The sequence below is a fragment of the Lissotriton vulgaris genome, unplaced genomic scaffold, assembly GCF_964263255.1.
Source record: "Lissotriton vulgaris unplaced genomic scaffold, aLisVul1.2 SCAFFOLD_2194, whole genome shotgun sequence".
Lineage (NCBI taxonomy): Eukaryota > Metazoa > Chordata > Amphibia > Caudata > Salamandridae > Lissotriton > Lissotriton vulgaris.
The window spans coordinates 272,818-298,398 of record NW_028254996.1 but is presented as its reverse complement, the minus strand read 5'-3'; the positions used below and the strand labels follow the sequence as shown (position 1 = coordinate 298,398).

General features: G+C 46.4%; 1 protein-coding gene across 1 annotated transcript in view; it reads left to right on the top strand.

Annotated features, from left to right (window-relative positions):
* Window positions 1-22,558, top strand: part of LOC147659357 (serine protease 1-like) — a 38,475-nt gene extending 15,917 nt beyond the window's left edge. The window contains exons 3-5 of the mRNA XM_086951804.1: window positions 1,905-2,164; window positions 4,910-5,046; window positions 22,099-22,558. Of these exons, the coding sequence (XP_086807930.1) occupies window positions 1,905-2,164; window positions 4,910-5,046; window positions 22,099-22,248 (547 nt within the window). The 3' untranslated portion in view covers window positions 22,249-22,558. The remainder of the gene's footprint in view (window positions 1-1,904; window positions 2,165-4,909; window positions 5,047-22,098) is intronic.
* The last annotated feature ends 3,023 nt before the right edge of the window (window positions 22,559-25,581 follow it).

Below are 25,581 nucleotides of genomic sequence, written 5' to 3'. Positions count from 1 at the left end.
TTATGCTACAATGTACCTTGCCCTTGGGCCTACCATAGGGGTGACTAATATGAAGTTAAGGGAAGGTTTAAGGACTGGCAAGTAGGTGTACTTGCGCAGTTAACATGACAGTACCAGACTGCACGCAGGTCTTGCAATGGCAGACCTTAGGCACATTTTACTAGGCCGCTTCTGTGGGTGGCACAACCAGTGCTGCAAGCCCACCAGCGGCATTTGTATTTACAAGCCCTGACACTCCTGGTGCACTTTACTGGGGGTTGACAGTAAACCAAATAAGCCAATCATGGACACCAATCAAAGGATACACTTTTCAGTAGGGAGAGCATATGCACTTTAGCCCTGGTCAGCAGTAGTAAAGTACCCAGAGTCATTAAACCAACAAAAACAGGTCAGAGAGAATATTGGAGGAAGGCAAAAAGTTCAGGGATGACCCTGCCAAGAGGGCCAAGTCCAACAGACAGCCTGGGCGTAGTTTACAGAATTTTGCTATCGAGAACTCCACGAAGTTACAAAAAAACTTTCAAGGACAATGATCTTCTAGGGCATGGAGAAGAAGACCACCGTCAGGGCGTGGCCAGAGCAGGCCATAGAGCGAGACGACTTGCCACGCGCCGCACTTGGTATTCAGTGAGTTCAGGTCCAGGGAGAGAGCGTGATGCATTGGTAAGTAGAGGGGGGCAGGCAACTCTGGCACCGAGGTGCTACACCCAGGTGCTACAAGAAACCAAACAAGGAGGCAAAACAGAACAAACTAAGTAAAAGGAGCCAGGCACCTCCCAGCAATATGTGCTTACAAGGAAATGAAAAGTCTAATTCAAAACAGTGAAGGATAGTGCAGCTGAAACAGGACACAGCACTGCAACCTGAGTGGAGACACAGCCAGGGGGGTGTGGGAGTACAAAATAACCAGCGCTCCTACCAGGAGTAGAGTTCACATTAAATGGAATAACTAGTACAAATGAAGGTATTGCCAGGGCAATGGGAGAAAGGAGAATACAAAGATGACAGTTTGTGGAACTGTGAAAATGACCTCAAAGGAATGAGTAGAGACAATATATTGCAATTTGATTGAAAAAAACATAACTACCTAAAGCTGTGACGTGGCACTGTAACACGGTGCATGGAAAAGGGGTTAAAAGAATGTACAAAGAGCAGGCCCCCAGGCGCTCCTAGGTGGCCCCAGGTGTTCCCAGGAGCTCCCAGGTTCTCCCCTGTGTTCCAAGGTGCTCCCTGCTGCTCCCCTGTGCTCCCAGGTGCTCTCAGGTGCCCGCAGGTGCTCCCAGGTGCTTCCAGGTGCCCCCTGGTGCGTGCTCCTAGGTGCTTCCAGATGCTCCCAGGTGCCCCTGAGGTGCTCCCATGTGCCCCCAGGTGCTTCCAGGTGATCCCAGGTGCCCCTAGGTGATCCCAGGTGGTCCCAGCTGCCCCCAGGTGCTCCCAGGTGGCCCCAGGTGCCCCCAGGTGCTCCTAGAAGTTCCCAGGTGCTGCCAGGTTCCCCCGGATGCTCCCAGGTGCCCCCAGGTGCTCCCAGGTGCCCCAGGGGTCTTCAGGTGCCCCCAGGTGCTCCTAGGAGCTCACAGGCGCTCCAGGTGCTACCAGGTGCCCCCAGGTGCTCCCAGGTACCCCCTGGTGCTCCGAGGTTCTCCCAGGTGCCCCCATGTGCTCCCAGGCTCCCAGACGCCCCAAGGGGCTCCAAGGTGCCCCCTGGTGCTCCCAGGTTCTCCCAGGTGCTCGCAGGCTTCCAGATGCCCCAGGTGCTCCCAGGTGCCCCCTGGTGCTCCCAGGCTCCCTATCCCCGATGTTCCCCATGTTCCTTATGTTCCAAGTACACCTTTACATGAAGGTTCCCTCTGTGTTCTGTTGTCTCCCAGAGGTCTCATATATGTTCCTGCATCTTTCTTCTTTAGAGCATCGACACTGGTGGCCCACCTGGGTGAACATGACACCACCCGCGCAGAAGGGACCGAGCAGCGCCTCCAGGTGGCCAAGGCCATCATGCACCCAAAGTACAGCAGCTACAAAACCGACAACGACTTCATGCTGGTCAAACTGGCCACCCCGGCAAAGTTCAACGCTCAGGTGCAGCCCATCAGGATGGGCGTGAACTGCCCTGCCGCGGGCAGCCAGTGCCTGGTGTCCGGCTGGGGCAACCTGCGGACGTCTGGAGGTGAGAAGCACCCCAAGAAGCAGGGCTGGGGCAGGGGCAGGGCTGAGCACTCATCCTCATGGAAATGTTATGATAAGAAATATTTTCCTCTTTTAGAGAACTTAAAAGGGAAACACCCTTTTTTATGGATATTTGTTTTAATGTTGTTATGTACAAATTGTTGTGGTTTTAATTAACAAACAATAAAGATATTCATTCCTCCTCCACAGGACATTATAGCACCAGCCTTATGGTGCTGACATTCCCTGTGGAGCATTATGGGTTGAAATCACCACATCCTGTTAGGCTGGCAAGAGTGATGACATCACCGTCCCATAGGCTGCCAAGGGTAATGACATCACCATCCCCATAAGCTGCCAAGGGTGATGACATCACCATACCTATAGGCCGGAAAAGGGCAACAACATCACCGTCCCTATAGGCTGGACAAGGGCAACAACATCACCGTCCCTATAGGCTGGACAAGGGCAACAACATCACCGTCCCTATAGGCTGCCAAGGGCAACAACATCATCATCCTTATAGGCTGCCAAGGGCATTGACATCACCGTCCCTATAGGCTGCCAAGGGAAATGTCATTACCATTCCTATAGGCCTGCCAAGGATGATGACATCACCATCCCTATAAGCTGCCACGGGTGATGACATCACCATCCCTATAGGCTGCCAAGGGTAACAACATCACCGTTCCTATAGTCTGCCAATGGTAATGACATCACCATCCCTATAGGCCGGCCAAGGGCAACAACATCACCATCCATATAGGCTGGACTAGGGCAACAACATCACTGTCCCTATAGGCTAGACAAGGACAACAACATCACCGTCCCTGTAGGCTGGACAAGGGCAACAACATCACCGTCTCTATAGGCTGCCAAGGGCAACGACATCATCGTCCCTATAGGCTGCCAAGGGTAATGACATCACCATCCCTATAGGCCGGCCAAGGCGATGACATCACCTTCCCTATAAGCTGGCCAAGGGCAAAAACATCACCGTTCCTATAGGCTGGACAAGGGCGATGAAATCCCCATCCCTATAGGCTGCCACGGGTAACAACATCACCGTCCTTATAGGCTGCCAAGGGTGATGACATCACCATCCCTTTAGGCTGCCAAGGGTAACAACATCATTGTTCGTAAAGGCTGCCAAGAATAATTACTTCACCATCCCTATAGGCAGGCCAAGGGCGATGACATTACCATCTTATAGGCTGGACAAAGGCAACAACATCACCATCCCTATAGGCTAGACAAGGGCAAAGACATCACTGTCCGTATAGGCTGCCAAGGGCAACAACATCACCGTCCGTATAGGCTGCCAAGGGTAATGACATCACCATCCCTATAGGCTGGCCAAGGGTGATGACATCACCGTCCCTATAGGCTCCCAATTGCTACAACATCACCGTCCTTATAGGCTGCCAAGGATAACATCACTGTCCCTATAGGTTGCCAAGGATAATGACATCACCGTCCCTATAGGCTGGACAAGGGCAACAACATCACCGTCATTGTGTTGACCTGTATGTTGGCACATTGTTCTTGTTTACATGCAGACTGTGTGACATTGTACAATGGGACTGTTTTGGAGGTGCTGGATTAAGATGCGGGACAGTGGACATTTGGACTACATGATGGATGTGCGGTTGTACGTGTACATTTCCATCTCACCGTTTCTAGCTCTGTCAGATGTAGTTGGCCTGTTTCTGCGCATGTGCGGTGCCAGTTGTGTCCTCAGTTCTGCAGTGTCGGTGTTGCACTTTGTGCCATATTGTCATAGGATGTGCTATTCTTGCTATGTGTGTGTGCTGCGGTGTGCCACGGGGATGGGGAACGTGACCCTGGGTGATTGTGGGTGTGCAGTGTGCTACACATCATTGTGCATGTATGCCATTGTGCCCTTCTCCCCCTGTCCCCCCCAGTCCCTGTTAGTTACTCACCCTGCTAATGTTGTGTCAGGACCCCCTACTCCTTGCACCGTCTCCACACGATTGACTGTGGCCTACGTTTCCTCCAGCTCCTCCTGTGGTGTTGGACTCCCACCTCCTGTCGCCGTTGCTGCCTTCCTGTTGGCAGTGGCTTTGTGCATGGTTTAGATTTTCACATTATGCTAGTTCCTCTTGGCCTCCTCCATTGACTTCCTTGACATTCTGACTGCAATCATGGTTGTCAAATTGTGGATCAGTTGTTGGTAGTGTTCTTTCACCTCAGTGACGCTGATCTGGCTTTTCTACGGACTGCATGCCGTCTTCCCCTCACTCTTCTCTTTGGCCTTCCCCCGACCCCGTTGTTCCTTGCTGGTGGTCTGTGGGCCTAGTGGGGTTCGAGTTGGCCTCTGCATGCGGTCCGGGTGCATCCATGTTGCTATGCACTTTGGATTGTTTTTGGTGTGTTCTTTTTGTTGTTTTTATATTGCATTTTCCCACCAGACGCGGCTGATTTGCAGGCCTGTAGCTGGTTTTCACTGCTTTTTGTATCGCAATAAACCTCAACGCAACTTTTTTTGTGTTTGTGTTTTGCATTTTTACAGCATCCCGTGGACTTTATCGCGGACATTTGAGCCGTTGTTGGGAGCCTATTGCATGGTGCCTCCATGTTGTGAATACTTAGTTAGCACAGCGTCATTTTCCCACAATAGATTGCGATGTTGCAAGTTGCGTTAAGTTACTTTTGAGATGGTTATCACACGTTCTTGAGATTATCCCCCTCTGTACTCTGACTGTAACCTGTGTCTCCTTTACAGTTCAGTACCCGGAGGCCCTGCAGTGCCTCGATCTGCCAGTCCTGTCTAGCGCCTCCTGCCGTCAAGCCTACCCTGGACAAATCACAGACAACATGTTCTGTGCCGGGTACCTGGAAGGGGGGAAGGACGCCTGCCAGGTAAGATGAAGCCCTGCATGCTAACCTGACTGTCAACATTCTGAACATCTCCCACATCCTCTCCCTGTGAGTATCTCCCACATCCTCTCCCTGTGAGCATCTTCCATATCCTCTCCCTGTGAGCATCTCCCACATCATCTGCCTGTGAGCTCCCTGTGAGCATCTCCCACATCATCTGCCTGTGAGCATCTCCCACATCATCTCCCTGTGAGCATCTCCCACATCATCTCCCTGTGAGCATCTCCCACATCATCTCCCTGTGAGCATCTCCTGCATCCTCTCCCTGTGAGCATCTCCTGCATCCTCTCCCTGTGAGCATCTCCCACATCATCTGCCTGTGAGCATCGCCCACATCCTCTCGCTGTGAGCATCTCCTGCATCCTCTCCCTGTGAGCATCTCCCACATCATCTCCCTATCAACATCTCCTACATCACCCCAGGAGCATCTCCCACATCACCCACCCAATGAGCACCTGCCACATCGCCCTCTCATGCACACACACACATGCACACACATGTGCACACATGCACATACACAGACACACAACCACTGTCCCACCAACCACCTACAAGAACCTGTACACCTCCTTTCCCATACACATGCTAGATACAGGTTGAGCTGCTTCCTCTGTGAGGCAAAAGCACAGTCCTACCCAGACAAACCCATTCTGTGGTATGGGGGAGCATGAACTAATTCCCCTCTCTGCAGCCCACAACAGGACATGCTCCACACCCAACTCCCCCTGTCCAACACAGCCTCCCTCCTGCTCCCATTTATCCCCTACTCACATCAAGAAGTAAATGGGGTGGAGTTTGCACCAGTGCCACGCAACTTGTACCCGGCGCCATAGAGGTACCAACGGGCACAAGCAAGCAGGCGCAGAGAGCGCCACCTAAACGGACACTGATGGCACCCATGCAGAGACTTAAAGACACACAGGTACCCGGGCACATGGGCCGCTTGAGGTGAAGTCACCTACGAACACACGGACACACAGAAATAAATCATGTTGCCAGCATGAAAGCACATGGCAATCACAGCAGCAGTGTGGTGAGATGTCTGGCTCGCAAGCACACAGCAGTGTGTCCAGGAGCAGTACCTTTCCGGCCTGTTTCTGCACATCTCTTGCCTCTTTCTGTACCTGTGTTACCTCTTTCTGCAGTTATCTTGCTCTTTCTGCACACTTCATGCCTTTATCAGTACCTCTGTTGCTTCTTTCTGCACTTATCTTTCTTCTTTCTGCACCCCTTGTGCCTCTTTCAGCACCTCTGCTGCTTCTTTCTGCACCCCTTGTGCCTCCTTCTGCACCTCTGTTGCCTCTTTCAGCACCTCTGTTGGTTCTTTCTGCTCTGCTCTTGCTTCTTTCTGCACCTCACTTGCCTCTTTCTGCACTTCTTTTGCTTATTTCTACACCTCTGTTGCTTCTTTCAGCAAGTCTCTTGCCTCTTTCTGCACTTCTCTTCTTTCTTTTTGCAACCCTCCTGCCTCTTTCTGTACCTCTCTTGCCTTTTTGTGTACCTCCTCTACCTCTTTCTGGATCCCTCTGGCCTATTTTTGCACCTCTGTTGATTCTTTCTGCACTGCTCTTGCTTCTTTCTGCACCTCACTTGCCTCTTTCTGCACTTCTCTTGCTTCTTTCTAAACATCTGTTGCTTCTTTCAGCAATTCTCTTACCTCTTTCTGCACTTCTTGTTGCTTGCTTCTGTACCTTTCTTGCGTCTTTCTGCACCTCTGTTGCCTCTTTCTGCACTTCTCTTCCTTCTTTCTGCACACCTTGTGCCTCCTTTTGCACCTCTGTTGCTTCTTTCTGCACTGCTCAAGCCTCTTTCTGCATCTCTCTTGCCTCTTTGAGCATATCTTTTGCTTCTTTTTGCTCGTCTGTTGCCTCTTACTGTACCTCTCTTGCTTCTTTCTGAACCTCTGTTGCCTCTTTCTGCACTTCTCTTCCTTGTTTCTGCACACCTCGTGCCTCCTTTTGCATCTCTGTTGCTTCTTTCTGCACTTCTTTTTAGTCTTTCTGCACTGCTCAAGCCTCTTTCTGCATCTCTCTTGCCTCTTTGAGCATATCGATGCTTCTTTTTGCACATCTGTTGCCTCTTACTGTACCTCTCTTGCTTCTTTCTGCACCTCTCTTGCCTCTTTAAGCACCTCTTTTGCTTTTTTCTGCAGATCGCTTGCCTCTTTCTGCACCTCACTTGCGTCTTTCAGCACCTCTGTTGCTTTTTTTCTGCAGAACTCTTGCCCCTCTTTTCTCTTTCTACACCTCTCTTGCCTCTTTCTGCACCCCTGTTCCCTGTTTCTGCACCTTTTCTGCCTGTTTCTGCACATCTCTTGCATCTTTCTGTACCTGTTACCTCTTTCTGCAGTTCTGTTGCTCTTTCTGCACCTGTTGTGCCTCCTTCAGCACCTCTGTTGGTTCTTTCTGCACTTCTCTCGCTTCTTTCTAGACCTCTGTTGCTTCTTTCAGCAATTCTATTGCCTCTTTCTGCACTTCTCTCCCTTCTTTCTGTACCCCTCTAGCCTCTTTCTGTACCTCTCTTGCCTCTTTGTGCATCCCTCTTACCTTTTTCTGCACCCCTCTTGCCTCTTTCAGCACCTCTGTTGTTCTTTTCTGCAGATCTCTTGCCCCTTTCTGCACCCCTGGTCCCTGTTTCTGCACCTTTCCGGCCTGTTTCTGTACCTTTCCGGCCTGTTTCTGTACCTCTGTTGCTTCTTTCTCTACCTCTGTTGCCTCTTTCTGCACTTCTCTTGCTCTTTCTGCACCCTTCACGCCTGTTTCAGCACCTCTGTTGGTTCTTTCTGCACTGCTTTTGCTTTTTTCTGCACCTCACTTGCCTCTTTCTGCACTTCTCTTGCCTCTTTCTGCACTTCTCTTGCATCTTTCTACACCTCTGTTGCTTCTTTCAGTAATTCTCTTGTTTCTTTCAGTACTTCTTTTCCTTCTTTCTGCACCCCTCCTACTTTTTTTCTGCACACCTCTTGCCTCATTTTGCACTTCTCTTGGTTCTTTCTGCACTGTTAGTACTTCTGTCTGCACCTCACTTGCCTCTTTGTGAACCCCTGTTCCCTATTTCTGTACCTTTTCTGCCTGTTTATGTACCTCTCTTGCCTCTTTCTGCACCTGAGCTAGAGGTAGTTTTGACCACCCTGCCCTATTATGTACTGGGGCCTTACAGGGGAGGTCATGCCAACCACAGGGATACCCCAACCCATAGTGTACCCTAATGTTTGTAGGTGTTTTCACTGTATTGTAAGTGTCTTTCAGCATAGCACTGGCTCTGGGCCTGGTTAGTCAGAGTCAGTTACCACCAGTACCAGTCAGTAAAAAGTTGAGGGCACATGATGACTTTGAAACAAGGCCTCTTTCTGCACCTCTGTTGGTTCTTTCTGCATGTCTCTTGCTTCTTTCTGCACTTTTCTTCATCTTTCTGGACTTCTGTTGCCTCTTTCTGCATTTCTCTTGCTTCTTTCTGTGCCTTTCTTACTCTTTCTTCACATGTCCTACCTCTGATAGCATAGTTAGAAATTTGCATTTAAAAAAACATAGACAGTTACTGAAAAAAGCATAGGTTTCAGGGACGTTATAGTTAGAAATTATCATTTAAAAAACCTTTAAAAATCACTGAAAAAAACATAGGTTTCAGGGACGTTATAGTTAGAAATTATCATTTAAAAAACCTTTGAAATTCACTGAAAAAATCATAGGTTTCAGGGACGTTATAGTTAGAAATTATCATTTAAAAAACCTTTGAAATTCACTGAAAAAACCATAGGTTTCAGGGACGTTATAGTTAGAAATTGGCATTTAAAAAACCACAGAAATTCACTGAAAAACCATAGGTTTCATGGACGTTATGGTTAGTTGGACATTTCACTTGTACAAAATCAGAGAAATTCGGCAGTTATAGTTAGTTGAGCTAACTATAACTCGCACCCCCTCAATGCACTGCTGATGATGTCACATATTATATCATTCATGACATGGTCAGTGACATCACTGATGACATCACTGATAACATCTCAAATAACATCACTGATGACATCATCCATGTGATAATCAGATGCACCTCCTCACACCCTAATATAACTTTTGATACACCCATTCTGAAATACAGACTACCGTTTTCGAAATCATACACACACCAATACCAGTTACTACATGCCCACTCACTGATTCGTAGGTCTACACACATGTCCACTCATTCACCCATACAGTCACTCATACATACAGTCACTCATCAATACAGCACTATCATTTGCGCTCATACACCTACACAGACACTCACATATCACCACTCATCCATAGAGTTACTCACACACCAAATCAATCATGCAAAGAATCATTCACACTCCCATTTACTCACCTATACAGTTATATACACACCACCTCACTTATTCATAGAGATACTAACACATACTTACTCTCTTATACAATCACTGATCCAAGCACACACTCATCGATACAGCCACTCTCACAATCACTCATTCTCACATATAGTCATATATATACTCCAACACTCACTTATACTGCCTTTCACATATGTAGTTATTGAATAATGTACCACTGAAACATCCATTGACTCACCAACACACCCATTCGCATACCCACCCACCCATACAGCCCTTCACAGATGCACTCTTGAACCCATACACTCAGTGAATTACCCACTCATGCACAGAGTCACACCCCCACCCACTCACACAGACACTCAGGCACCCATACAGATACTCAAACAACCAATCAATAACCCATATAGACCCTCATGTAGCTACTCACCATGCCATGCAGCCGCTTACACACCAACTGACAGACTTATACAGACATTTACACAGTTTACTCTCTAACCCATCCATTCAGGAAGACACATTTAATCACTCACTTATACAGTCAGTCATGCACCTACTGAATCATCTATTCAGACACTCATACACCCACTCATAATTCAATACACCTTGACATATATTTATATAAAACATATTTAAACTTTACAGAAACACACAGTCACTGGATGATGTCATCAGTGATGTCATCAGTGATGTCACTGACCATGTCATGAATGATGTAATATGTGACTTCATCAGCAGTGCATTGCGGGAGCACAAGTTATAGTTAGCTGAACTGATTATAACAGCCAAATTTCTATGGTTTTTTACAAGTGAAATGTCCAACTATAACGTCCCTGAAACTTATGTTTTTTTCAGTGATATATATATATATATATATATACATATCCACAAAAAGTTACCATCAGCTTTGGGGCGCACACTGAAACACAAGGAGGAAACTCTTCTCATGTTGCTAAGAGGTCCTTTTTATTTCATTAAAAACCGTCATTCTTCCATAATTACAAACGCTTGGTCCTACGTGTTTCGAGGCTGCCTGCCTCTTGATCACGGACCTGGGACTGATTAGGGCAACTGCTTCGGTTCAAGTTCCGCTTATTACCGCAATACCTTCCCCCAGGTGGACGACTCACGTGTTGAGCCTGCAGGCATGCCGGGACTTGTGGTTCTTTGTTCGTAACCCTCGCAGCAGATGACCAGCAATCCTGTTCTTTAAGTTGTTTTCCCCTTCGGTGGGTTTGATGAAAGTGCCGCCGGTTTTTATATTTGAATTTGTCCAAGGTTTCGCCGCATTTGCGAGGCTCTGGTGTCCCGCTGCAGTCCATGTTTAAATTTCATGGCGGTGCGACTCCCACGACCCAGGCAGGCCGTCATATATCCACAAAAAGTTACCATCATGTGTATATATATATATACATATATGTGAATATCTGCTTGCATGTATGTGGTATTTTAATTTATTTATGTCTGTAGCTTTGTATTGTATGCATGTGATATTTTCTGGCATGTATGCATGAAGTATTTGTATGTATGTGGTATTTGCATGCATTTTGATATGCATCTTTTCATGTACGTGGCACTTGCCTTATCTATGTTTGTATGCATGTGGTTTTTGTATGTATGTTCATATGTGGTATTTGCATGTAATTATGTTTGAAAGTTTATATGAGTGTGGTAAGTGTATGCATGTTTTATGGATTTGGTATCATTACTGTGGGAAATTGGGTTATTGGTCTTAGTGATGGGTGAAACACTAATCAAGCATCAACCACAACTCCTTTCAGGGTGAAGTCACAAGTGACCCCAAATTAACATGTACTCAACTTCCTGGTAACTTGGCACAGAGCGGTCAGGCTTAACTTATATGTAATGTGTAAAGTACTTATGCAGCACTTCAAACATTAATAAAGTGAAAAGACAGCACAAGAAAAATCCCACGCCAAGTTAGAAAAATAGAGTCAAATTTGATAAAATATTTGAGATCAAAACAGTAAAACTGGAGAAGTGCAATTTTAAAGATTTAAGTAAAAATAGTGCCTACAAGCACAAAGCGCCAACTGTGGTTATCTGGTCATGGTGGAGTGGGACAGAGTCACAAGTTCAGGTCGACTACGATGAAGCGCGGGTGGGAAACAGCGGCTTAGTTAGCCCGTGGAACAAAGTATCTTAAATCCTGGTTGTGGAGCGTTGCGAGATCGTACATCGAGGATGTGTAGTGCAGCAGCGTTTCCAAGGAGCTGCGGAGTTAAATACGAAATTCTGCATCGAGGATGCATCACGCAGCAGCGGTTCTGAGGTGCTGCGGGACCTTGCTTTGAAGATGTGTCGCACAGCAGTCGCTCTGAAGCAAAGCTGCGAGGAGATGAGTTGAGCAGCATTGGTTCTGTGCAAGACCACAGCTGGGTTGGCACCTTCAGGCTTACTCCCGAAGGTCCAGGATTGGGGTGGAACCACATGGGGGGTAAGAGTCTGTGATTGTCCGGGGCTCAAGATGCCGGTCCAGTTCTTCTCATTCTTGCAGCACAGCAATCCTTCTGAGTCTTCCATAGGTCCAGGTGTGTACTGGAGAGTTGGGACTGAGGGTCCAATATTTATACTTGGTGCCAGCTTTGAAGTCGGAGAAGGTTCTGGAGGTTTCCGCCCCAGAGATGTTTGGAATTTACAGCCACCCACCCCCTCCCCCCCCCGTCCCCCCTCCCCGGCCTCAGCTTGCCTGGTATCACAAAAGACTAGCGTGAAACCTTTTGTGAGTGTGCTGAGACAGAGCCTTTATGATGTGTAAGTGTGGTAGGGGACAGCTCCTCTGCCCTATCAAAGCAGTGATAGCCCATCCTGCCGACACCTATTCCCCCTTTGTATCATGATCTGGGAATAATACACAAAGACCAACTGCCAGCTACACCTAGTCATGTGACCTTGATACAGGCTGCAGGTAAAAAATGATTGGGACAAGAAAATGGCAGCATTATAAAAGTGGCATTTTCAGGATAGTGACTTAAAATCTAACTTTACCATTAAAGAGGATTACAAATTAACACCAAACTCAACATTTCTACCTGCTTTAAATTGAAAGTTTCAAAAAGATCAATTGATGGGACAAAATGCAGATCAATGTCATGCATTCACCCCAGTACAGAGATGCGGGGCTAAATCCATGTTTTTTTTGCTCACCATGCCATTCCAGTTTGCACCCAGCCATATGTAAATCAGTCTTCACCCAGTGCCTCATGGGAACAGTCCAGCCCGAACTGCCAGGCCAGGTCCTCCCAGCACTAGAAACAATGATCCGAGTAGCTTGATTCCAGTGGCATGGAGAGCATGGGACCCATATCTGGGCATACATGTCCCACTCGGGTTGACACATGCTTGATGGACAGAATTCCATCCATCAAGTGTTTCTTTTGCAAACTTTCAATTGAAAGTTATCACTTAATACATGTGGTAAACCAATATTATCCAATGGGAAAGGTATACCTTGCAGAAGTGGAAAACAAATTCACAAGCTTTTCACTACCAGGACATGTGAAATATAAGAGCACATGTACAATTCTTTGAATACACTGCAACCTGATGTATTGGCTGTTTAAGGCCTACTCTAGGGGTAACGTATAAGTATTAAAAAAGTAGGTTCAGTCCTGGCAAAAGGTTTATTTTGCCAGGTCGACTTGGCAGTTTCAAACTCTACTACAGGCTGCAATGGCACACCTGAGATGTTCAAGGGCTACAATCAGTGCTTCTTCCCCCTAGTAGCAGTTCATTTACAGGCCCTGGGTACTTGTAGTTCCACTTTACTAGGGACATAAAAGTAAATTAAATGTGCCATGTGGGTTTAAGCCACTTTCACTTTGTTTAACCGAGAGAGCACCAGCACAATGGCACTGACAAGCAGTGGTAAAATGCACAGTCCTAAAAGTCAACAAAAATGGGTTCAGAAAACAGGAGGATGAATGCAGAAAGTTTGCGGATGACCCTAAAGAAAGGGCCAAGTTCAACAAGAGCCTCCTCCAGCAAAAACCAGGGTAGACTAATCAATACCTTGATGGGCCTCCTTGCTTCGGCAAAGAAACATGATGGAAGGCCCTCTTATGGAGTAGCACTCGTCAGTTCTATGCTGCCCTGAACTTAGCTTGATCCCTCTGTCTACACTCTCCGGTGTCACTGGGGGAACGCTTCTCCTTTCGTCTGAACCCCTTCTGTGACGCGCCTAACCTTGACTTGCTCAAAGATGTATCTCATTAGGGAGTTAGTAGCACCATGACCAACAAATTCATGTGGCCCATTCTGTCCCTTAGATCAGACTTCTGTCCCCAACCCAAGAAACAACATGTCCACAAGGACAGTGACCAACGAAGGCCACTGACAGCCTTCAGGGTCAAGAGCCAGGCCCCGGGCCATCCACTGGCAAGTGGAGGCTCCAAGCTGGGGCGTTGGGCAGGCCTCTCTACCATCCTTGGGGCTGGCAAGGAGTTTCCTATGGGCTCCTGAGTGTCTTCTGACCTCTGAGGGTTCTCAGTCTGGGGAGCAACAACCCCAGGTGTTATCCACCCTACTTCCACACTACCAACCACCAATTCAAGGGTGGTATCCTATTCTGGCCTTTCAGACCAGGGGAGTCACTCTGAGGCTGATCAGGGGACAGTGATTATTCCTCCTTCACCCCGACCCTTCATATAGACTCCTGTACCCACTGCTTGCGAGTGGCATTCCCAGAAAACTGAACTGCCAGAGAGTCCTGGGCGGCCAACCCTGTCAGCTCTCCTGGCACCGGAAACAACCTATTCTCTGGAATGCAGTCTACGAGTATCTGGGGACCAATTACGACCCTCCTCTGGATCATCTCCCAACTCCAGGGATACCAGGGCCATAAGGCGGAAAAAATTCTGCCCCTGGATTTAATTTATCCTATACATCTGGCAGTGAACTGTTTGGGAAAAAACAACCTTTCTCATACAATAGTCTGGCTCACCCCAGTGTCCCTCAAAGCAGTGGCAGGGATCAAAGTTCACCTTTGCTTGGTGGAGATGACAACTTGTACCTCATCACAAGCTCACCTTCTGAGTCTTTCTTCTCCCTGAGGGATCTCATGGCATCGTCTATGACCTGCGCCTGAGGGGTTTTTCCCCCTAAGGCCACATCAGCGCTTCTACAGAGGTCCCACTAGTGGGTGGTTTCTTAGGGCAGACAGAGTGCCAATGCTTGTATCCTGACTAGGAGTAGCCAAAGCAGAGGGTTTGGAAATGGGGTGCCGGGGGCCCTGCAGACAGAACATCCAGCATGTTTATCAGAAGGGGCTTGGGACCCCTTTCCCCCCACTGTGATCTGGGACTTGTCAGGGTCTCCTTCAACCTCGGCCTCACTCTTCTGGTGGGAACCTGAAAAAGCCCTCTTGGAATAACTCCCAAGTACCGTCTAGGATAATCTGGTACAGATATCAGAGTTCCACCTCTTTTGCAAACTCTCTGGCATCAGTGAGCTTGCTGTCAACAAAACATGTACTAAGGAAGTTCTTTCTAAAAACAAGATTGCACAACCCAGGAAAATCATTCACTTTACTTCCTCGTACCCAGGCATTGAGTGCCTTGGGGTTGTAATCAAGGAAATCTACTCAACTGGTTCTGCAACTCTTGGCTATTCCTCAACCCGATTCAGTACTTCTCCTGGGTGAGCCCAAACTTGCTAATAAGGATGGTTTTCATGGGAGTGTTCTTCATCTGGTGCTTGGAATTTCCTGTCTCCCTGCCCTGGCCCCAGCTCGTCTGAGGGCAAAAAAAACTATTGTAAATCACTTTGTGAATGTGCTGAGGCGAAGCCTTTGTGATGTGTAAGTATGGTAGGTGACAGCCCCTCCCCCCTATCAAGTCAGAGATGGTCCCTCCTGTCAACACGTATTCCCTCTTTGTCTCACAGTCTGGGAGTAATACACAAAGACAAACTGCCAGCTATGCCTAGTCATGTGACCCAGGATACATATTCAGGCACCAAATGGTTGGGACAAAAAAAATGCCAACTTTCTAAAAGGGTTTTAAGAAGACAGTGGTTCTTGTCCAGCCCAAAAAATGGTCCTAAAAAGAAGAGCTGGAATTAGCGTCAGGCTTAAGAACAGTATTACTGATTGCCAGGAGTAGGCAATTAATGCTGGAGGGAGCATTTAAGGGGTATGCACAGGGACAATAGTAGATTCAGAGAATTATGATATATGATCTTGATTTATTCCCAGCAAAAAATCATATATAATTCAAGTGCTCACATAAAAAAAGTGAAAACAGGCGTGCTGTGATGAGTGAGGGTGACTTTTTTAAAAATTACATTGCATTGACAACACATATATGAACTCTTCAGAAACAAATTATACAATGCATTCAGTCAGTGCGCACCTATCACCTAAATGCAGAAGTAGCCCGCTCCTCCGGTTCAGACTGATTCACGCGGTCACCCAAAAAATTCAGCTGGCTCATATATTACTGGTCCTGAAGATGATCTCTAGCCATTGAGATCAAAACGCCGTCGACCCCTACAACAAGAACCCTTTGTATTTTGTATAAATTGTTTCTGAGAAGTTCATATATGTGTTGTCAATGCGATGTAATTTAAAAAAAAGTCCCCCTCACTCATCACAGCACGCCTGTTTTCACTTTTTTTATGTGAGCACTTGAACTATATATGATTCTTTGCTGGAAATAAATCGTATAATATATATTAATTCTCTGAGTCTACTCTTGTCCATGTGCATACCCCTTTATTGCTCCCTCCAGCATTAATTGCCTACTCCTGACAATCATTGCTACTGTTCTCAAGCTTGGCGCTAATTCCATGGCTTCCTTTTTAGGACCATTTTTTGGGCTGCACAAGAACCACTGTCTTGTTAATACATTCATTCACCCCAGGTTCGAATATTGGGGTACCCTTGTTCACTATAACACAGCTTTCTAAAAGTGGCCTTTTTAGAATTGTGACTTAAAATCCGACTTTTCTATTAAAGCAGGCTTTAAATTACTATTCTTTAGACACTAAAATTGAAATTTCTACCTGCTCCGAATTGAAAATGATCACTCATTAAATGTAATAAGGTAACCCAATTTTATCCTATGGGAGAGGTAGGCCTTGCAGTAGTGAAAATCAGGACATGTAAAACTTAAGAGTGCATGTCCAACGTTTTAAAAATACTGGACTCTGCCCCATGGTCTGTTTAGGGACTAACTTGGTGGTGATTTATATGTATTTATTTATTTATTTCTTTATTTTCGAAATTTTTATTGCGCATACAAATACCCGAAGGTGTCTCGGCGCATAAGGGGCTAAGAGCGATCAAACAGCAGCTTACTGGTTAAACAACCATGTTTTTAATAGCCTACGGAAGCTCATCAGATTGGGGGCAGTTTTAATCGCCAACGGCAGCAGATTCCACAATTTGGGTGTGGCCACCAAGAAGCACCTATCTCCCCATGTAACAGTTCTTTTGCGAGGCACTGGGAGAAGGCGGGTGTTGGCAGATCTAAGCTGCCTCTTGGGGATGTACGGCTGAAATGCTTCTGTCAGAAATCTAGGCCCGACACCCTGTATTGCCTTATAGGCAATGCAGAGGGCCTTACATTTAATTCGGCTCTCTACTTTTAGCCAATGTAGGTGACGAATGGCAAGAGTAGTGGACTGGCGACGGGGGATGTCAAGAAGAATCCTTGCAGCCGCATTTTGTATGGACTGCAGTTTCGCTATGACATGTTTCTGAGTGTTTAAAAAAAGAGCGTTCCCATAGTCAATTTTTGAAAAGACTAGGGTGGAGACCAAGGTCTTCCCAGCTGAGGTAGGGAGGTAGGGCAGTAATTTCTTGATTTTCTTTAAGATAAAGAATGCAGCTGACACAACCTTGTTGACATGAAGGCTGAAAGACAGCTTGCTATCAAAAATAACCCCCAAATTTCTAACCTTCTCTACCCGGGTGGGTGGAGAGCCCAGCTGGACAGGCCACCAGATGGAGGACCATTCCCGAGAGAGCTTACCGAAAGTCATAATCTCGGTTTTATCCGAGTTAAGCCTCAGACAGTTGGAGGCCATCCATGTGCTAACCGCAAGCATGGCGTTTTGGAAATTGGCTGCCACCACTGGGCCATCCTTGTGGATTGCCAGGACCAGTTGGGTATCGTCTGCGTACGACGTAAGTCGTAGTCCATGGGCCTTTATTATCCTCGCTAAGTCCGCTACATAGATATTAAATAGCGTAGGACTTAGCGAGGAACCCTGTGGGACTCCACAGGGGAGTGCAGAGACAGGAGAGTAGAAATCACCCAACTTCACTGTCTGGGTACGGTTGGCCAGGAAAGATGAAATGAGATCCCTGGCCATGCCGTTTATCCCCAGGGCTGCGACACGGTCAACCAAAATAGCATGGTCGACCGTGTCAAAGGCCGCAGACAAATCTAAGAGGATCAGGACGGCCACACCTCCCTGATCCATGATGGCTCTGATCTCATCTGAGGCCTTTATTAAGGCGGTCTCGGTTCCATGCCCTTTCCTGAAACCAAACTGCGTTTCGTCGAGAAGTTGGTGAGTGTCGACGAACTCCGAGAGTTGTTTGTTCATCAGAGATTCGCAAATTTTGGCCGGAAAGGGGAGACACGCAATTGGTCTGTAACTGGCCACAGCTGTGGGATCCAGGGAGGGTTTTTTCAAGAGTGGTTTAACCACCGCTTTCTTCCATGGGGTTGGATAATGACCAGTTTGAAATGCGGTGTTGCAGATTTCCATAAGTGGTTGCGAGATCACTTCGCTTAGGTTAGCCATCACAGAGGGAGGGCAAGGGTCCAAGGGGGAACCAGACTTAATGGTGGAAATGAGACTACTGATGTGGTCTTGAGTGATGGAGGCAAAAGAAGAAAAAAGATCGTAATCGTGATCTAAGGTTGATTCATCCCTAATACAGATTCTGGGTTTGTTCCTTATGTCCTCCTCAAAAGATGAATTTATGTCTGCCACCTTGGTAGTAAAAAAGGTGGACAGAGCATTACAGAAGGTCTGAGAAGGTTCAACCCCGGGTCCAGTGGGAGGAGTGGACAGTGTGGTGACAACTGAAAGCAGTTCTCTTGCGGAGTTCTTGGCATTCTCTATTTGAGCAGAGAAAAAGGCACTTTTTCGAGCCGTGATCGCTCTTTTATATACTGTAAGGGCGTCCTTATAGGATTGCTTGGCTATGGGACAATAGAATTTCCTCCAACGCCTTTCTAGGTTCCTACAGTGCTGTCGATGGAGCCTAGGTTCTTCGGTGTACCAGGCCGCCAAATAAAAAAGGAAGGTTTAGGCCTGGCACAACATTTATTTTCCAGGTCAAACTGGTAGTTTGAAACTGCACACACAAGCTCTGCATTTGTTATGGGGATTCTACACCTACCCGGAACTAGGGGCAGGAAAACAGGACCTCTGTGTATAGGGGGGTACCAACCTATCACCTTAGCACTCAAAATTCCAAAACCGACTAGCTATAGTGTCTCATTCGTTCGCCTCCAAAAATCACAAAGCTACAAATGATTAGACAACCCAGAACACAACACTCCAGACTCTCTCAGGAATCGCGGTAGCAAGACATACCCTTTTGCTCGCTCACTCGTACTAGTCCAAAATAAGAATGGGCAGAGTCACTGTAATAGTTCGAAATGTTTATTTTAACTATCCTTCTCTACAATGCAGTATACCAGCCACTACCAGCAGCGAAATGTATAAACTGAGAACAATTAGCATTGTTACAATTCCATAGAGTACAAAGGGGGAAGTCATTTTATAAAGACAGTGGAATAAGGACTACAAGGCCCAACCACCCTCACCTTGACTGGAAGAAGTTTATTCATATAAAGGAAGATCTCTGGGTTTGACAGCAGACCCCATACCTTAAAGCCTGGATGTAAGGTTTAAATCATAGTCAGTCAATTTTTCTTTATTCGATTATTAAAAATCATAAAAGAACGAGCAATATTACATATCACAATTTCATCGAAGCACAAAAATTTAAACAAATTTAAAACATACAATCATTATTATAAAAACATTTAGTCTACAATACGACGTACATAAATATTTAAAAAGAGCTAAGAAGAGGGGCTTATTAAAACACAACTCATTTAGATAAATGAAGAAAGAGGAAGTTCATTTTTCAGAGATAAAGTGCCTCTGCCTTATGCGATGCTTGTTTAAACGTGCACCTGCAACTAGAAAACTAGCAACTGAGAAAGCTACTTTAACGTTAGGGAGAAGTTGCAAAAACAGCAGGGCTGGTTTAACCTGGATAAAGCCCTGGTTACGTAAAATAGGGAGCAGATAACTTTTCCTGATCTCAGTGTAATGTCCGCAGAACATGATAAAGTGCATCGTGTCCTGTGTTGAAAAATGGTCACAGTCGCATGGTTCAGCATCATCAGGTCTAGACCAAATTCTAAAGTTACCCAGTACAAATGAATTAAATCAAAGCGAAATCTCGTTAAGAGAAAACGATGATAAGAATTTGTAATCAAAAGGAGATAAGGTTCCATTCCTGGAGCAGAGGAGAGCATGCAGTGTTTCCTAACCATAGGTTTTTTTAGCTCTACATCTTCCCTCTCCATGACATATAAGTTTGTCAAGGTGTTTTTGATTGATTTTAAATCTTCATGAGTGATCCCATCTGGAGAAGAGAAGAGCTCCGGTCGGCCTGCCAAAGTAAGCTGCATTTTGACATATCTTAACCAAGGAATGTTGAGGGCTCTATCCAGGGCTAGACAATCTTTTAAGATGGTGTGGTTTAGAGTGAGCTCCTGGTTGAGCCATGTTTTTATCCAGCCAATCACTGGGGCTAATTTTAAAATATCAGAAATATAGCCCAGGCCTAACTCTGTGTGTAATGCAAAGGTCGAAGTTGATTGGGGAACAGAAGATCAGCAAAGATCTCAAAAATTTATTTTCTACATTCTGTATTTTAGCAGAACTAGTATATCCCCAGATAACAGAACCATACTGGGCAACTGACAGGCATTTTGCTTTATAAACTTTGATGATACTTTCCATGGGACGGGCGCCCAGTTTTTTGGCAAACCCTAGCAGCCCTGCGGCCTCTCTAGCGACAGCGCTGCTTTTGGCCAAAAGCTGGGGGCCCCAAGTGCCCCTATCGTCAAAAGTCACTCCTAAATATGGAAAGGAAGGGACTCTCTTGACCTCCTTTCCCGCACAGAAAAATGTTAGCGACTTTCTTTTCCTGCCTGCGGATCCAGGTTTAAATCATAGGAACAGCATAGCTCTTCTCCATGGAACGGATTTATTCCAAGTGTGTGTTAAAACAACATGTATCCCCGGGATATCAAAGCACAAACCTACGGCATTGCAGCTCTGTTTAGCATGTTTTCTGTAGGTGCTAGGGACTGACCTGAACAGAATAACAAGGGGCATTGTTTATCGACCTTGCACATCGTGTTCAGACTAAACTCCAGGAACTCAGCAGAGAAAGTGAAAAGCAGACAGTTCTCATGTGAGAGACATAAAGAGAGTCTTGCAAAAATAAAGCATGTCGTAACGTGCGCAAAAGCAGCATCATGGCAGCAGAGCTCATGCTAACTTCAATGTCGACAATGACCCTAAGAGCCACAACATAACAGTGGCAGGCCTGAGACATGTTTAAAAGGGCTACTTATGAGGGTGCCACAATGAATGCTGAAGGCCCACTTGAAGCATTTCTTCTACAGGCCCTGGGCACAGGTAGTAGCAGTTCAATAGAGACTTGCAAGCAAATTAAATGTGCCAATTGTGTGCAAGCCAATTTCACCATGTTTAAGGAAGAGAGCACAGGCACTTTAGCATTGGTTAGGTGTGTTAAAGTGCACAGGATCTAAAGGATAACAAAAAAAGGTTCAGAAAACAAGAGTGTGGCAGCATGGGGGTATGACCCTGCAGAGAAGGCCTAGTCCAACAATTACATTTTTATTTTCATATGTGCAAATATATATATGTGGTATTTTTATGCACTTCTGCATCCATGTTTGTATGGTTATATATATGTGGTTTTTGTACGAATGGTTAAATGTATATGGTGCTTGTATTCTTTATTTATTTGCAGTGTCCTATATAGTGCTACTTTTCAGCCCCAAGGGTTATCACAGCGACTTACAGAAGCTCAACTGACCAATGACCGATTGGTCATTGGTCATTGGGTTTATATAACAATAAGACTTAGAATTAGGTTAAGCGAGGCCAGCTAGGCATGCCTTAGCATGTAGCAGTCCAGAATGTTACAATATGTGTTATATGAATGCCTCCACACATTGACTCTTCAGAACACACACACACACACACACACTCACACACACACTCACTCACCCACACACTCACCCACACGCACACACACACACACTCACACACACACACACACTCACTCACCCACACACACACTCACCCACACACTCGCCCACACACACACACACACACTCACCCGCACACCCACTCACACACACACACTCACACACACACACACACACACTCACACACACACTCACACACTCACCCACACACTCACCCACACGCACACAAACAGTGTCCACCCTACCATGCCAGGTTCCTGTACCTGTTTGCTTCTGTGGCCTTGTGTTTTGTGGCTTCTACACAGCTCTCTGCCCACTGTCCACTGTTCTTCTGCCTTTGAGGCCTCTAGTGAGTGACCCCCTAATTACCTCCTCTCTCATGTGTTTTCTCCTCTGCAGGGTGACTCTGGGGGGCCTTTGGTTTGCGGCGATGAGCTCATGGGTGTGGTCTCCTGGGGAAGGGGCTGTGCGCAGAAGAACTACCCAGGGGTCTATGCTCCGGTCTGCAAGTACATCTCATGGGTGGAGGAAACCATGGCCAAGAACTAAGGAACGGATCGCCAACGGGTGCCCACTGGACAGCGGGGAGCGCTTCAACATCAATACGCAGAATCCTAGACGGGATTGGACAATAATGTGGGGTCTCCCATCCCGCCTCCATCAACGCGACTTGTGTGGGGTCTCCATACCTCCTCGGTTACTGGTGTGGGGATCCATCCTCACATTGGTTACTGGTGTGGAGTTTCCATAACCAGCTCAATCACTGCCACAGTGTCTGTCGCTCCCACTTATTCGCCAGTCGCGATTGATGTGCCCGTTCACTCATGGTACCTGCAATAAAGATTGAATCTTCTGTGGACAAGAGAGCTGTCAGGTCATTGAATGAAAGTCCCCTCTCAGGAGAGATATTGATTGCCTCAGGTGTGCTCTGATCTGAAGTTCAAGGAGGGAACAAACAAAAACTTAACTCTAAGAGTTCTATTTTTGGAGGGCTCAGAAGTTACTGGGTCACCAGGGGGCTCTCACTCCTGGTGCCCAGGGGCCCATTACTTACACCCTCAAACTGGCACCTGGATATGTCTTCTAGCGCTTGACTCTCAGAGTAAAAAGGCAGAGCTCACACCAGGCAAGTACTCACAAGATGGCAGCTGGAAAGTCCAGTTGAAACCCTTGCAAAAGGGGCTTTGCAAACCACGTGCGGTGCTAAACACAGACCCTACGAAGGTTTCAGTGGACACATAACACATGACATCTCGACCAGGCCCTTGAGTTGGAAGGCGCCTTAAGCGTTTCTGCCCCAGCAAACCCTAATCCACGAATATGAGCTTTTGGAAAACCCTACAAAGTAAGACAATGATCACAAGTCACCCTACTGGCTTTGTCAAGGGTGGGCACAGTGACAGTGCATCCAACATTTTATACCATCAAACGATTGCCTTTCAATCAACCAATATTGTGGCAGCCCATCAGTATCAAACACACAGACCCCTTGACAACACTCCAACAATATTGATTTGATCATTTTACACTTGGGAACCAAACAACCCCTCATGATCCACAAGACACCAAGGGCCACATTTTCCAGGGCAGCACACAAGCTCAACCGTGGGGTGACTTCCAGATGAACCCACCATCTCCTCGGGCCATCGGTTCTCACTTCCTGGGAAGAGTTAGGGGCCACTTTTCTCTTAGCACAAAGGGAACGTGTGGGGTCTCACCGTGGCACCGGGTGGCTCCCAAGGCCCTCAAATGCAGCTCAAATTTGGGGGCATATTTACAATGGAAGTGGCGGAGTGCGGTGTTAGCCTCCTTAGCTTAACGCCGCCTTCCGCCACTCCAGAAACGCAGGGCTGCACCATATCTACAACAATAGTGCTGCAGCTCTGCATTCCTCCTGCGCTGGCGCTAAATTTAGCTGCCTAGCGCCAACACAAGCACATTGCAACATAGTACAAGGTAGCCTGCGTTGGGGGAATGATTGTTTGTCTGTAGGAAGGTGTTTCTTCCTGCACGTAAACAATCTTAAACGGTGATTTGTAACATCTGTGTGTGCTGCTTTGTTCAGAACACACAGAAGTTCCAAAATGGCATTTTAAAAAAATGATTGTTTATGTGCAGGAAGGGGGGCCGTCCTGCACATAAACAATCTTTGCCATTTTTCTGTGTCTATGTGTGCTACACAACGCAGCACACAAGAAAACAACAAAAGCAAGGAGAAATACAGCATTTCATTTTGCCTGTTTAAGACAAGGTTTTCCCTGGTCTTAATGTTGGCGCTGCCTCCTATTTACGCCCCCCTTGTAAGTAGAGGGCAACGTCAGAATCTATGGGAGTTGCGGTGGAACGCGCATCGCAACACCATTGCAGACCCCCATTTGATGTTAAGTGTAGAGTGAAAGGGGGGCTTATTTACAAGGCAGCGTTAAGTGGCTTAACGCTGACTTGGCAAAGCCCCTTTCCCACTACAATGTCCAAAAAAGTGACGTTAGGTATGGTGGCGATAGGGGCTTGTAAATATGCCCCTTGGTTTCTAGGCACAGTAATTTGTATACAAAGCAGCACCTGTGGCCTCTGTACCAGGAGCCGATCCGGAGATGACTGTAAGGTTCAATATACTTGTAGAGTTTGATATTCGAAGCTTACAAATGACTCAGTGGTTCAGTGCAGCTCCTTTTGGTCTAAAATGAAATTATATTCATGTAAATCTCCCCCACTGATGTGACCGGAGGTGTGGATTCTATTAAAGACACGGAGGCAAAGATCATGACTTAACTTCTTTACTTGCAGCTCTAGCAGCAAAGTGAAAGAGAACATAACATGGAAGCAAACTATAGGCAAAAGTATGAAGGAGGTCAGCTGTCTAGATCAGCTGTGACCTCATGTGCGATCCACCAATCAGTGAACAGTCTCTGGTATAATCATCCCTGCTGAGCGGGAACCATCCTCTTCTTTGTCAATTCAATTCAAAATCTTTATTCGATTGTAGGTTTTACAATCATAAAAGTACAATTTATAAGCACACATTTAGAAACATTACAAACAATTCATTTCAGATGACAAATAATGACACAGTGTACAGTACAATATATCAGACAGTATGAGCATGGGCAATATATGGTTAAAAATATAAATAACTGTAATCTTAAAAAGCACCTAAAATTTTTGCAGCGTGGTTAGCCCTCCATGCTTTTCCTAAAGCAAATGGCTTTTTTTTAAAAAGTTACATACAAATAAAGTGCAATCGCTATTCAGTAGTTGTAAGTAATAAAGTGCAGGTTTAATTTGTGTGAAACTAAATTTTTTAAGGCACGGTTTAAGGTATAATTTCCGTGGGGTGGAGTAATAGGGGCAGATAAAAAGGAAGTGTGCCAGATCTTGAGGAGACTTTCCGTCGCAGCCACAAGCTGGCAACACTTCGCCCCGTTGAGCCCCACTTGGGACTGCCAGTGTAAGATGATAGAGGTCAAAGCGGAACCTTGTTAACAGAAACCGTTCATAGCTAGACATAGGCCATGTCAGGTAAGGTTCCATTTGCAAGCATGTTTTTAATAATAGGTGTTTCCTAACGCTGACCTTCTGTATCTCGACCTCTTCTCTGTCGGTACATCTTAACAGTAGTATAGCATTCTTAACCGAGCTCACATCAGATTTTGTAATTGAGTTTGGGGCATGGAACAGATCCTGTCGATCAATTGCCGTTAGGCTATCCTTTATGTACTTCACCCACGGTACTTTAAACCTCCCATCTAGCTGTAAGGCTTCTTTCAGTAGGGCATGTGTTAATGGAATGTCGTTGTTCAGCCAGCAGTTCAACCAACATATGACAGGGCCTACTGCTATTCTGTCGCCTAAGTAGGGGATCCCCAGCTCCTCGTGTACCGA